The following is a 13,393-nucleotide window of genomic DNA, read 5'->3' as shown; positions in this document are numbered from 1 at the left end:
GCCAAAGGTCAATAGCATTACCATCAGGTTAGAGAAGGTTATAAGATGTGACTGTGTATTTTACACACATATTTTAATGTCAATTTCTTTATGTATTTGATAAATACATTACCAAATATATTTACATATGTTTCAATTGTTTTTAAATATATTCCAATATTTTTTCCGTATGGGTTAGGCTTACACCGAAGCGAAAAACTACAAAGGACTTATTATATGTGCACCAGACAGATTTTTATAAAAGGAAATAGAGGGTAGACTTTTCTCATGTGAGGCCTAGTCCCATCATCCTCGTTGCCATCCAGGTTGCTTGGTGGAGGAGTGAATTCATAATTTATTGTCTCATAGGGAGATTTGCTTGTCAAAAATACAAGAGTAGGCTATATGAGACTATAGCTGAGATTTATTGGCCGATTATAGGCCAACAGTTTCCCACCCAAAGCCAATAATGTTTCTTTGCGGACACACACAAAAATAAGATTGATCAGCTCCAGTCAACTCCAAATATTTCTGTCATGCACTAGCATACACTCAATGGGGATTATAAAATGCCTGTCCAATTTCTTTTTAAATAAGCAGATTTCCCCATGTCCACCCTGAATGGACAATGCTTTGACTTCTGCACAAACTATTTGGCCTAATAATCATTTTGGTGGGTGCAAACATTTGTCCTATTTCACACTTGTACAAGTGTGTATTAGACACATTTGAATTGGACATGTATTTAGTTGCATATCCCAACTCCCCCTGAGACCCTCAGAGAGTGGGGTCATGGCCAGGGTCAGTAAATATCAGGAAGTGGACCAGGAAGTGATGAAATGTGTGTAGCTTGTTTAAATCTACAGTTCACTGTCACTACGTGACTTGAATTGATTCCTCTTATGTATAGCCGCGGGAAGTTGCGGTGCTGAGGGTGCAGCACCCTGATTAAAAAAAAAGTTATAGTGATTTGTGAACTAGGCCTTTATTACGCCTGTATTAACATGGAAAATACTCCTCAGCACCAAGCCCCCAAATAGTTAATGTGAGATTGTCTTCCGACAGATAGGACTCACTTCTACAATACCATTTCGTTGCTCTTCACTAATCAATTGCAGTCATAATCAACAATGTTATCATGCCTCATGAAGTAATTCTCCAAAGGGAATGTGTCAAAATGTTTCCTGCTTTCTATTTGCAATGTAAATCTACATCCTGTACGTATGGCTCATCTGTGGCAGAGAGGATTACGCAATTAATCAAAAGGCAAGCACAATATCTTAAACGTTTGTATTTTATTACATTTTTAATCATCACATCACTAATGAACAATTAACCACAACAAACACTTCTTTCAAAACCCAAAAAAATAAATTCTAAATGAATGAAAAAACAAAAATCAAAAATAAAATAAATTGACATAAGTCATCCTAACACATCCCAATTGTTTCTGCTCTTGAGTAGGTGTTTTCTATCAGTACACTTTGTGTGAGCTAACAGCTAGAAGCAGATCTATGGAGCTCATTGTTGCATCACTGGAGAACTCTAAGTATAACACAAGCCAAACCTGACAGCTGCTGTTAGTCTTACACAAAGGTGTGTTAGGACGTGGAGCTTTCCATGATACTCCAGGGCAGAACAATGTTACTAAATGACCCGATACAAACTCTGATTTCTAATCCCTCTTCCACGCATTTTGTATGTTATACAGTGCAATTCATACATATTAGTTTCAATCCCTTTCGTGTTACATGTATCTTGTTTTCAAATCAACGCGAGGTCGTCCACTGTATCCTACAATGTCAAAATCACATCTAAAAAGACCTTCCTGTAAATAACAGTATTTAAATTTCTTAAGACTGGGGTTGTGGGGATGGACAAAGGTTGTGTGAAAGTTAACAAAACTCTTACAATTTGTGAAAGAAAGGCTGTTCAATAGACAGCAATGCACAAACTGGACCAGATCCCACTATGCCTTCCATAAGCCCTCTAACACTCCCCCCCACTGACACAACCACACACCAATGGGAACACAAGATAAATACACAAGATAAATACACATAGAAAAAGTGTTGTTTCTTTAGTACACTAAATCTCCAGAACATTCTTTCACTTTAGCAGCCCTTTTCTTGGAAAAAAGGTAGACTTGCTCAATAATAATAATAATTAATATTACTCATTACCATTAAATCTGTTAAAGGTAGATGAACATAAAACCTATACTTAACATCCTTATTACACCCCCCCCCCCCCCACCTCCCACAATTGTTGTTTTCATATTGTTGTTGTTGCTGTGGTGAAATAGTGTATAAACAGTCCAAATCTATATTTCAAAAAAAAAAAAAACGCGTGAGATCTCAAAGAGTACATGAAGACCAGGGGTGAAAGTGATAGTAAAAGTGGTTGTGGACAGGCACAAGGAGGACATGTCCCCATCAGACGAGGAACGTGGCACCAGAGGCCATACTACGATCCACCTCAGCAGGCGCTCCTCTGATGCACGACAAACCTCTCAAATATCAATATCTACAAACCTATCGAATTTAAAACTAAAATATTGTCGATAACAATAAAATCTATTTTCTTAAAACATTTGGCTCTGGGGATTATTCCACACATCTCAAAAGATTGTTACCCTCAAACAATATTTCATGGTGGTCCTAGGAGCAAAATGGGAGGCCATCAAGATGAAACACAGTTCTATGCTGTACAGGAGTGTGCTAAGCTCCTTAACAGTGTTTGTTAAGTGGCCCTTATGCATTGCAGACATATCCAGGGATAGCTTCAATCACATACACATTTCCATCACGGTGAACCCTCTTTGATATATTCAAGCCTTTAAGGTGCTTTTAATAGTTTCCATACCTCTGATTTAAGAGCATATTAAAAATGTCAGTTGTATTATTCTTGCACATTTTGGAGTGTTGGTGCTACTTTTAGGAGGTCTACATTTTGACTTGAATTAGCGGGGCGTGGGGGGGGGGGGGGGGGGGGGGGAACAGATCATTACTCAAAAACATTACTTGATGTACTGTCCTCATTTTGAGTACAACACAAATGAACCCGATGAACGTATAGCTGATTTATATACCAAACTGCAATATAATTTTCAGGCAAAATGACAGCCTCTGACTCTCTTCCTGCCCACTGTCTAAAGCAAATAATGCAATAATAAGGAAAGATAAACCACTGACTATGATTTGCCCCCCAAGGACAAATATATTGAACCACAACACTGCAAGTCATAATGCACATAGGCTTTCTGCTCTGGGCATGATATTACCTGGCCATGCACTAAAATTAAGCAATTGGAGGCAATCATTGGATACATTACTACATGTACAATAAGCCACATCGAATGTTCCACTGCCAATAGCCTGACAAAAGAAGTCCTTCAGCTAGTCCACTTATAACTGTCAAAAAACAGAACCCTCAGAAAAGAGCTGAAATGGAACAACAACAAGGATTAGTTACAAAATAGAATTATTGTAAATCCTAATCAGACTACAGAGCCACCAGGCGGCTTTACGGGTCTGTTACTCTCCAGGGACAAGGGCCCATCAACTTGAGCTTCCAGCCCGAGTTCCATCCCCGTTTCAGGTAAACAGGACAGGAGGCACGTACAAGACACGCAGCTCCACCAATTTCCAAGACCCTTCCCTTCAAATAACTAATCTTCACACAAGTCCCTTGTATTGTATTCAAAATAAAAGTTTCCAAACTCTACTTTCTTCAACTTTCCCAGACTACTATTCTGACAGTGGAATATTCAACGTTCAGAACAGTTTGTACATATTATATACGCAGACTGTTTTAAACATCGAATGTTCCACTGCCATCACATTGTTGTTTTAACACACTGAAGTGGACACGTCTTTCACTAAGCCTCAGTGTTCGTTGTCTCTCTGTTCTTATCCGTCTTTATGTCCCTCCTCACATTCCCAACATGCTTCCTCGGTCTCAAAGCCCTAAACAGAGTTGCGTCTTCATGACTGTGAGCCTTTGTTTCAAGAAAAAAAAAAATAACAACGTTTGCGTGTATTCAAGAAGCTCTCTGAGTCCTAACGGTAAATAGACCATCCAGCGTATTGCTTGTACGAGAAAGAATACTAATAAAGAAGGAAACGATGAGAAAAACCTTCTACCAAAACAGCAAAACAGATGAGGAAAACAAACCAAAGTCGAGAGAGAGAGAGAGAGAGAGAGAGAGAGAGAGAGAGAGAGAGAGAGTAAACGGAACAGAACACCACAGCTCATTGTAACAGCAGAATTCACTCAAACACACCATCACAAACACATAGATTAAAGAGAGTTAAATAGCCTACTGTTCAAACAGGCTACCAGTTTCAAATGCTCTGATGATGGACAGTGAAGAGAGGAAGGAGGTGAACCAGTGAGTGAGTCGATGGTTAGTGAATACTGAGTGAATAATCAATGGTTATTGGGAACACACGGCAGCCCTACATGCTCACAAGTAAAGGGGTGCTACACACATATTACTCTCCGCACGTAACCCACAGGTGAGTCTAGGAGGGTTTCCCATTGGGTAGTGTCTATGGGGGTGTCTGTACGAAGCAAGCAGGTTTGTTCAAGGCCGCTGTTGCCTGGTAGATTACGCTCTCACTAAAACGGCACTAGTACGTACTGTAATACTGGACATGACTGGCGTCTGCTACTGTGACTGCCATGTTCTGCTCTTGTAGAGACCAGGAAACATGATCTAAAATGAGTGCTGTTGTCAGAAAGCCATCACCTGATCAGAGGGACCAACGGAAAACCATGATCCTAGGAAAGTCCTCCGAGCACATTAATACAAGATTAGCACAACCAGACAAATCAGAGAGAACATGGCAAGCCTCCGTTACCCTCCCATTGATATCCCACCCTGCCTGAAGCTTGGTCTACTGTATGTACAATGTCAGCTCAGCCAATGGGAACAGGACAGCGGTAGGTAGGTAGCGCAGGGTAGGCGTAATAACATGATACATGAATTAGATCATAGGAAGGGTGAGGTGTTTGGAACTGGGGTGTGGGGTTGAGGGTCATGATCCGAGTCCTGCTAGTGTGCCGTTGCCCCATGCCCTGGCGGGGGGAAGAGGGAGGGGGATGGGGGTAGCCGGCAGAGGCCAGGAAGTCATTGAGAGAGACACTGGGTTGCAGGTGTGAGGGGCTGTTGTCTGGGGCTGGCCAGGTTATGATGTCGGCGCCGTGATCCGTGCGAGAGCAGGCGTTCTAGCAGAAGTTGAGCTTGAAAGACTCAATCTGTAGCAGGAAGAAAAGGAAAGAGGAGAGAAGTTGAGAGAAGGATAGAGGAGAGAAGGAGAGAAATGGAGAGGAGAGAAGAATAGAGAGGAGAAGAAGAGAGGAGAGGGAGGAGAGAAGGGGAGAGAAGGATAGAGAGGAGAAGAAGAGAGGAGAGAAGGAGAGAGAGGAGAGAGAGGAGAGAGAGAAGAGAGAGAGGGGAGAAAGTGAGAAAGGAGGGAAGGAGAGAGGAGTGAGAGAAGAGAGAGAGGAGAGAAGATGAGAGAGGAGAGAAGGAGAGAGGAGAGGAGAAGAAGAGAGGAGAGAAGGAGAGAGAGAAGAGAGAGACGAGAGAAGGTGAGAGAGGAGAGAAGGAGAGAGGAGTGTGGGACAGGAGATGTTGAGATGAAGAGGGTAGAGGGATAACACAAAGAAGAATTAGAAGCCTGTAGAATAAGAAGTCAAAGGTAATGTGGAGGTCAGGGACTTTGTATCCCAACTTCAATAGGCCCCTCTCCAGACCAGACTCTCTACTTACTTGTCTCAGGGATGCTTGAGTCCAGGCCCTGTGGGTCATGGAGGCCCTGGCAAGGGGCATCCTCCTTTACCCCATTCTCCCGGTCTGGAACTGGGGTATCACTGGGGGGAACCTCATTCCCCTCTGCTATCTCCTGGGCCCCCTCAGCCTAGAAACAAACACAGTGGCAGGGTGTCAGTTGGGGCAATGGAACAGGGGTTTCAGTGTGTGTACAGTAGGACAAGTGGGATAATAACAAAAAGAGTACTCAAAGAAAACAGGCGCTGACGTTGTCTTCAAATGGTAAGAAACTCATTAAAGCTATTACAGTACCAGGGTGAGTGGTTTAAATCAAATCATGTGGAAAATAAAATATGTATTAAATCAAAAATATTAGATGAGGAATATAACTTTCAGCTATATTTAACAATTGGAATAATTATAATCGGAATCTTTAGACTGGGGTTTAGGAGTACGGTATGTCAGGGTCCATAAATCATGTGTCTCTATTTCACAAAAAGACTACAATTGAAGAGATCAATGACAAAATCCAGGGGAATTTAGATCGTTTGGTAAATGTGTTTGTATTTCAATATATTTCAAACCCATTAAACCCTTGTTTTTTTTTTGACCATTTTCATTCAAAGGAAATGTTCCTACCGAAACCATAGAGAGTACCAGAACAACTATGATGTAAACATGGACTGGTCAAGTGTTGTGTAAGATGATAGGTATGTGTAGGCATACTACAACATCTCTGAAACAGACCTATAGCACATTACTGTCATTATATTCTCAACTGTATACAAGTATTGATGAGATGAAATCCTAAAGAATGTGATGGAGGACCAACTGAGAACATGTCCCGTCGTGTGTGTTTATGATCAACTATGTACTCTCTATGCATTGTAGAAAGATCAAGTTCATTCCCAGTGTCAGAGGAGATGAATGGTGCAGCCATTGAGATGGTGGTCATGTGACTTATATTATGGGCTGTGATAGGCTGAGGGGACAGGCGACATCACACTAGATAGGACTGGCTGATGCACAGACATCCCCTACCCACCTAGATGGTTGTAAAAAGATGGAGGGTCCCTAGGAGAGGAACCATAGTAGTTCCTTCCTGTATTACCAGCCTCTCCTCTTGGTCATCCTCACTCCCCTCACACATGTCCTCTTATGGGGGAATCAGTCTGACCCTCATTCCCCCTCATCTCCCCACTGTAAGGGTGCACATTCCCCTCCTCTGTCTCTCTCTCTCTCTCTCTCTCTCTCTGTCTCTCTCACTTTATCTCTCTCTCTGTCTCTCTCACTTTATCTCTCTCTCTCCCTCTCTCTCTTTATCTCTCTCTCTCCCTCTGTCTCTCTCTCTGTGTCTGTCTCTCTCACTTTCTATCTGCCTCTCACTTTATCTATCTCTCTCTCTCCCTCTGTCTCTCTCTCTCTGTCTCTCTCACTTTATCTCTCTCTCTCTCTCCCTCTGTCTCTCTCTCTCTCTCTCACTTTCTCTGTCTCTCTTTGTCTCTCTCTCTGTTTCTCTCTCTCACGTTCTCTCTCTCTGTCTCTCTTTGTTTCTCTCTCTGTTTCTCTCTTTCTGTCTCTCTCTCTTTGTCTCTCTGTCTCTCTCTATCACACACACACACACATACGCACACACACAAACAAGCAAAATAGTGGGGAGCGACACATTCCACAGCCGATATTGTCCACAGTGTAATAACGTGACTTGATTATCAGTCAGTAAACAGGGCCAGATAGTACTTACCGTACCTGTGCCATTGGCTATCTTGGCTATCTTCCCTTAAATGTTTTTCAGAATGCTATCATTGTGTTGATCACATTTCCAAGTTGTTATCTCGACTATGCCATTTGATACAGGCTGAACATCTGACATGCAGTAAACCTACGAGACTAAACCAGGCTGAACATCTGACATGCAGTAAACCTACGAGACTAAACCAGGCTGAACATCTGACATGCAGTAAACCTACGAGACTAAACCAGGCTGAACATCTGACATGCAGTAAACCTACGAGACTAAACCAGGCTGAACATCTGACATGCAGTAAACCTACGAGACTAAACCAGGCTGAACATCTGACATGCAGTAAACCTACGAGACTAAACTAGGCTGAACATCTGACATGCAGCAGACTAAACTGTAATGTGTATGTAAATAGGAGTACAAAGTTACTCAGTATGAGGTTCCTCTGTCTGGTGACCTCACCTCGATGTTGCCACCGCCGGGCCCGTGACACAGGTTGTCCATTGAACCCACTTTGGATTTAGCCTTATCCTTGAAGTTCACTTTCTGGGACTCGATCTTCACATCGCCGCCCCCTGCAGGAAACACACAGTCACTGCATAGGTCTGAGGAATATATCAGTTGGTGATTATGGATGTTTTGTTTAATCTTTATAATCATCTTTGGTAGTCATGTTTGAATGTTCCTTGATTACTTTTGGATTTCATCTATCAATACTTGTATAGAGTTGAGAATATAATGACAGTAAGGTGCTGTGGTCAATCAAACCCATAGAGATACATGAATTACTGTGTACATACAGGATGACAACTCAACAGGTCTACCCAAGAAAACCTTACCAGGCTTGTGTTTGATGTTGGCCTTGGAGCCACACTTTGATGTCACTTTGCTTAAGTCCACCTTTTTGTTGAGTATCTGAACCTGCAAACCGTACAACAGACCCAGTTACACACACCGAAGAGGTCAAAGAGCCACGGCAGCCATCTTCTTCGCCGTACAGTTGAATCTATTTACCTTTATCATCAGCCATCTGTTCTGTACTGCCCCTTCTACCAATGTGTCCAGCGCATACAGTAGCAATAAGAGCACAATCAATCAAAGGAGGAAGTATACATGGAGAGCCAATCAGAGTTGAGGGTCTGTGCAGGTCAGAGGTCAGACAGGGAAGGGTGGTGTTTGGTGTTGAGTGAGTTAGAGAGACATAGACAGGGGAAGTCTAAGCCAAGGGCAGTAGCAGGCACTACGGAGGAGGGTTATCTAGAGCTACCATGCTGGCTGAAAAAAATATATCACACAACAGCCTCTTGTCGCCAAGGTCCAAAAACAACAGAAAGAAAAAAACTGTGATTGAGTGACGTGTCGCTGGGCCTCTCGCTTGGACCAGCAGTCTAAGGCGTTACTACAGACCCGGGAGTTCATTCCGGGGCTGTGCCACAACCGGCCGTGGCCGGGAGTCCCGTAGGACGGAGCACAATTGGCCCAGCGCTGTTCGGGTTAGGGGAGAGTCGCCAGTTGAACGGTGTTTCCTCCGACACATTGGTGCGGCTGGCTTCTAGGTTAAGCTGGCGGATGTTAAGGGGCGTGGTTAGGTGGGTCATGTTTTGGAGGACGCATGACCCCACCTTCGCCTCTCCTGAGCCCGTTGGGGAGTTGCAGCGGTGAGGAAAGATTGAAAATTGGGGCCACCAAAATACAGTGGGGCAAAAAAGTATTTAGTCAGCCACCAATTGTGCAAGTTCTCCCACTTAAAAAGATGAGAGAGGCCTGTAATTTTCATCATAGGTACACTTCAACTATGACAGACAAAATGAGAAAAAAAATCCAGAAAATTAAATTGTAGGATTTTTTATGAATTTATTTGCAAATTATGGTGGAAAATAAGTATTTGGTCATCAACAAAAGTGTATCTTAATACTTTGTTATATACCCTTTGTTGGCAATGACAGAGGTCAAACGTTTTCTGTAAGTCTTCACAAGGTTTTCACACACTGTTGCTGGTATTTTGGCCCATTCCTCCATACAGATCTCCTCTAGAGCAGTGATGTTTTGGGGCTGTTGCTGGGCAACACGGACTTTCAACTCCCTCCAAAGATTTTCTATGGGGTTGAGATCTGGAGACTGGCTAGGCGACTCCAGGACCTTGAAATGCTTCTTACGAAGCCACTCCTTTGTTGCCCGGGCGGTGTGTTTGGGATCATTGTCATGCTGAAAGACCCAGCCATGTTTCATCTTCAATGCCCTTGCTGATGGAAGGAGGTTTTCACTCAAAATCTCACGATACATGGCCCCATTCATTCTTTCCTTTACACGGATCATTCGTCCTGGTCCCTTTGCAGAAAAACAGCCCCAAAGCATGATGTTTCCACCCCCATGCTTCACAGTAGGTATGGTGTTCTTTGGATGCAACTCAGCATTCTTTGTCCTCCAAACACGACGAGTTGAGTTTTTAACCAAAAAGTTCTATTTTGGTTTAATCTGACCATATGACATTCTCCCAATCTTCTTCTGGATCATCCAAATGCTCTCTAGCAAACTTCAGACGGGCCTGGACATGTACTGGCTTAAGCAGGAGGACACGTCTGGCACTGCAGGATTTGAGTCCCTGGCGGCGTAGTGTGTTACTGATGGTAGGCTTTGTTACTTTGGTCCCAGCTCTCTGCAAGTCATTCACTAGGTCCCCGCGTGTGGTTCTGGGATTTTTGCTCACCGTTCTTGTGATCATTTTGACCCCACGGGGTGAGATCTTGCGTGGAGCCCCAGATCGAGGGAGATTATCTGTGGTCTTGTATGTCTTCCATTTCCTAATAATTGCTCCCACAGTTGATTTCTTCAAACCAAGCTGCTTACCTATTGCAGATTCAGTCTTCCCAGCCTGGTGCAGGTCTACAATTTTGTTTCTGGTGTCCATTGACAGCTCTTTGGAGTGTGACTGTTTGAGGTTGTGGACAGGTGTCTTTTATACTGATAACAAGATCAAACAGGTGCCATTAATACAGGTAACGAGCGGAGGACAGAGGAGCCTCTTAAAGAAGAAGTTACAGGTCTGTGAGAGCCAGAAATCTTGCTTGTTTGTAGGTGACCAAATACTTATTTTCCACCATAAATTTGCAAATAAATTCATTAAAAATTCTGGATTTTTTTCTAATTTTGTCTGTCATAGTTGAAGTGTACCTATGATGAAAATTACAAGCCTCTCTCATCTTTTTAAGTGGGAGAACTTGCACAATTGGTGGCTGACTAAATACTTTTTTGCCCCACTGTATATATAAATTTAATCGAAAAAATAAATATATAATTGCGTTCAGGCAATGACGTGCCAGTGCCAAAAGGGGGCAGCACTGTAGCATTTCCTAGACTGGAACAGAATCCTGAAAATAATTGTAAATTGCAGGACAGTGACTCAGATCATTCGAGTCAGGTTCTTGAAAAAGGTCTCCAACCGAAAAGTCTCCAATAAACGGGCGGGAGTTATTCTTTTTTGTATCAGTCTAGTTCAACCTGTCTCAAACCTGTTCCAGCGGAGGCTTCAGTAGACTAATAAATAAAACCCCCCGTGGTATTTATTGGTCATGACGTGCGGTCGGTCGTATGGGGTTGGGGGCCATTGAAGCTAAGCTGCAATCCGGTACTAACCTTCCCTCCACCAGGAACATGCTTGATATTGTCCTTGGAACCCAAGCGTGAGGTGACGTGGCTGAAGTCCAGCTTTTTGGAGACTATCTGAACCTACAAACACAGCATAGCAGGCAGAGAGGAAGAGTAAGGGTCACCGTGGGGGTTAAGGTTAGAAGGTTGGGATAGTGCTGTGACAAGGAAGGAAGAGAAGTGTGCAGAAACATCGAGAGGCCACAGACAGAGAGGTGTATTAAGTCACACATGCGGGTCCCACATCCACACCTGCCCTTTGAGGACGCTCAATTGCTGCCGTATTGAAACAGGCCCCTCTTTAAATGGGATTGTATTATGATAGTGATGCTTCCTCCTGTTGTGTATTGTATGTTGTTGCTAATATACTTGTGTTGTTACGAGTGCTAATTACAAGAACTGTGGTGATATTGCTATGTATATTGCTATGCATATTACTATGCATATTGCTATGCATATTGCTATGTATATTGCTATGTATATTGTATATTGCTATGTATATTACTATGTATATTGCTATGTATATTGCTATGTATATTGCTATGTATATTGCATATTGCTATGTATATTGTATATTGCTATGTATATTGCTATGTATATTACTATGTATATTACTATGTATATTGTATATTGCTATGTATATTGCTATGTATATTGCTATGTATATTGCTATGCATATTGTATATTGCTATGTATATTGCTATGTATATTGCTATGTATATTGCTATGCATATTGTATATTGCTATGTATATTGCTATGTATATTGCTATGTATATTGCTATGCATATTGTATATTGCTATGTATATTGCTATGTATATTGCTATGTATATTACTATGTATATTGCTATGTATATTACTATGTATATTGCTATGTATATTACTATGCATATTGCTATGTATATTACATATTGCTATGTATATTGCTATGTATATTGCATATTGCTATGTATATTACTATGTATATTGCTATGTATATTGCTATGTATATTACTATGTATATTGCTATGTATATTACTATGTATATTGCTATGTATATTGCTATGTATATTGCATATTGCTATGTATATTACTATGTATATTGCTATGTATATTGCTATGTATATTACTATGTATATTGCTATGTATATTGCTATGTATATTACATATTGCTATGTATATTGCTATGTATATTGCATATTGCTATGTATATTACTATGTATATTGCTATGTATATTACTATGTATATTGCTATGTATATTGCTATGTATATTACTATGTATATTGCTATGTATATTACTATGCATATTGCTATGTATATTGCATATTGCTATGTATATTACTATGTATATTGCTATGTATATTGCTATGTATATTACTATGTATATTGCTATGTATATTGCTATGTATATTACTATGTATATTGCTATATATATATATTGCTATGTATATTGCTATGTATATTGCTATGTATATATATTGCTATGCATATTGCTATGTATATTGCTATGTATATTGCTATGTATATTGCATATTGCTATGTATATTGCTATGTATATTGCTATGTATATTACTATGTATATTGCTATGTATATTGCATATTGCTATGTATATTGCTATGTATATTGCATAGCAATAGTACTTCCGGCGCCGACAGAGATGGCCGCCTCGCTTCGCGTTCCTAGGAAACTATGCAGTTTTTTGTTTTTTTACGTGTTATTTCTTACATTAGTACCCCAGGTCATCTTAGGTTTCATTACATACAGTCGAGAAGAACTACTGAATATAAGATCAGCATCAACTCACCATCAGTACGACCAAGAATATGTTTTTCGCGACGCGGATCCTGTGTTCTGCCTTACAAACAGGACAACGGAGTGGATCCTATGCAGCGACCCAAAAAAACGACTCCGAAAGAGAGGGAAACGAGGCGGTCTTCTGGTCAGACTCCGGAGACGGGCACAGCGTGCACCACTCCCTAGCATTCTTCTTGCCAATGTCCAGTCTCTTGACAACAAGGTTGATGAAATCCGAGCAAGGGTAGCATTCCAGAGGGACATCAGAGACTGTAACGTTCTTTGCTTCACGGAAACGTGGCTTACTGGAGAGACGCTATCCGAAGCGGTGCAGCCAACAGGTTTCTCCACGCATCGCGCAGACAGGAAAAAACATCTTTCTGGTAAAAAGAGGGGCGGGGGCGTATGCCTTATGACTAACGTGACATGGTGCGATGAAAGAAACATACAGGAACTCAAATCCTTCTGTTCG

General features: G+C 41.6%; 1 protein-coding gene across 1 annotated transcript in view; it reads right to left on the bottom strand.

Moving 5' to 3' along the window:
- Nucleotides 1-1,255: 1,255 nt before the first annotated feature.
- LOC110535213 (microtubule-associated protein 4) overlaps nt 1,256-13,393 on the bottom strand; it is a 35,219-nt gene continuing 23,081 nt past the window's right edge. Inside the window, exons 7-11 of the mRNA XM_036934764.1 lie at nt 11,136-11,228; nt 8,342-8,423; nt 7,965-8,077; nt 5,759-5,906; nt 1,256-5,241 (exon numbers count right to left, since the gene is read on the bottom strand). Coding sequence (XP_036790659.1) covers nt 5,237-5,241; nt 5,759-5,906; nt 7,965-8,077; nt 8,342-8,423; nt 11,136-11,228 — 441 coding nt within the window. The 3' untranslated portion in view covers nt 1,256-5,236. The remainder of the gene's footprint in view (nt 5,242-5,758; nt 5,907-7,964; nt 8,078-8,341; nt 8,424-11,135; nt 11,229-13,393) is intronic.

This window comes from Oncorhynchus mykiss, chromosome 11 (genome assembly GCF_013265735.2).
Source record: "Oncorhynchus mykiss isolate Arlee chromosome 11, USDA_OmykA_1.1, whole genome shotgun sequence".
Classification (NCBI taxonomy): Eukaryota; Metazoa; Chordata; class Actinopteri; order Salmoniformes; family Salmonidae; genus Oncorhynchus; species Oncorhynchus mykiss.
Note: the sequence above shows the minus strand (reverse complement) of the source record. Positions and strands in the feature narration are given on the sequence as shown.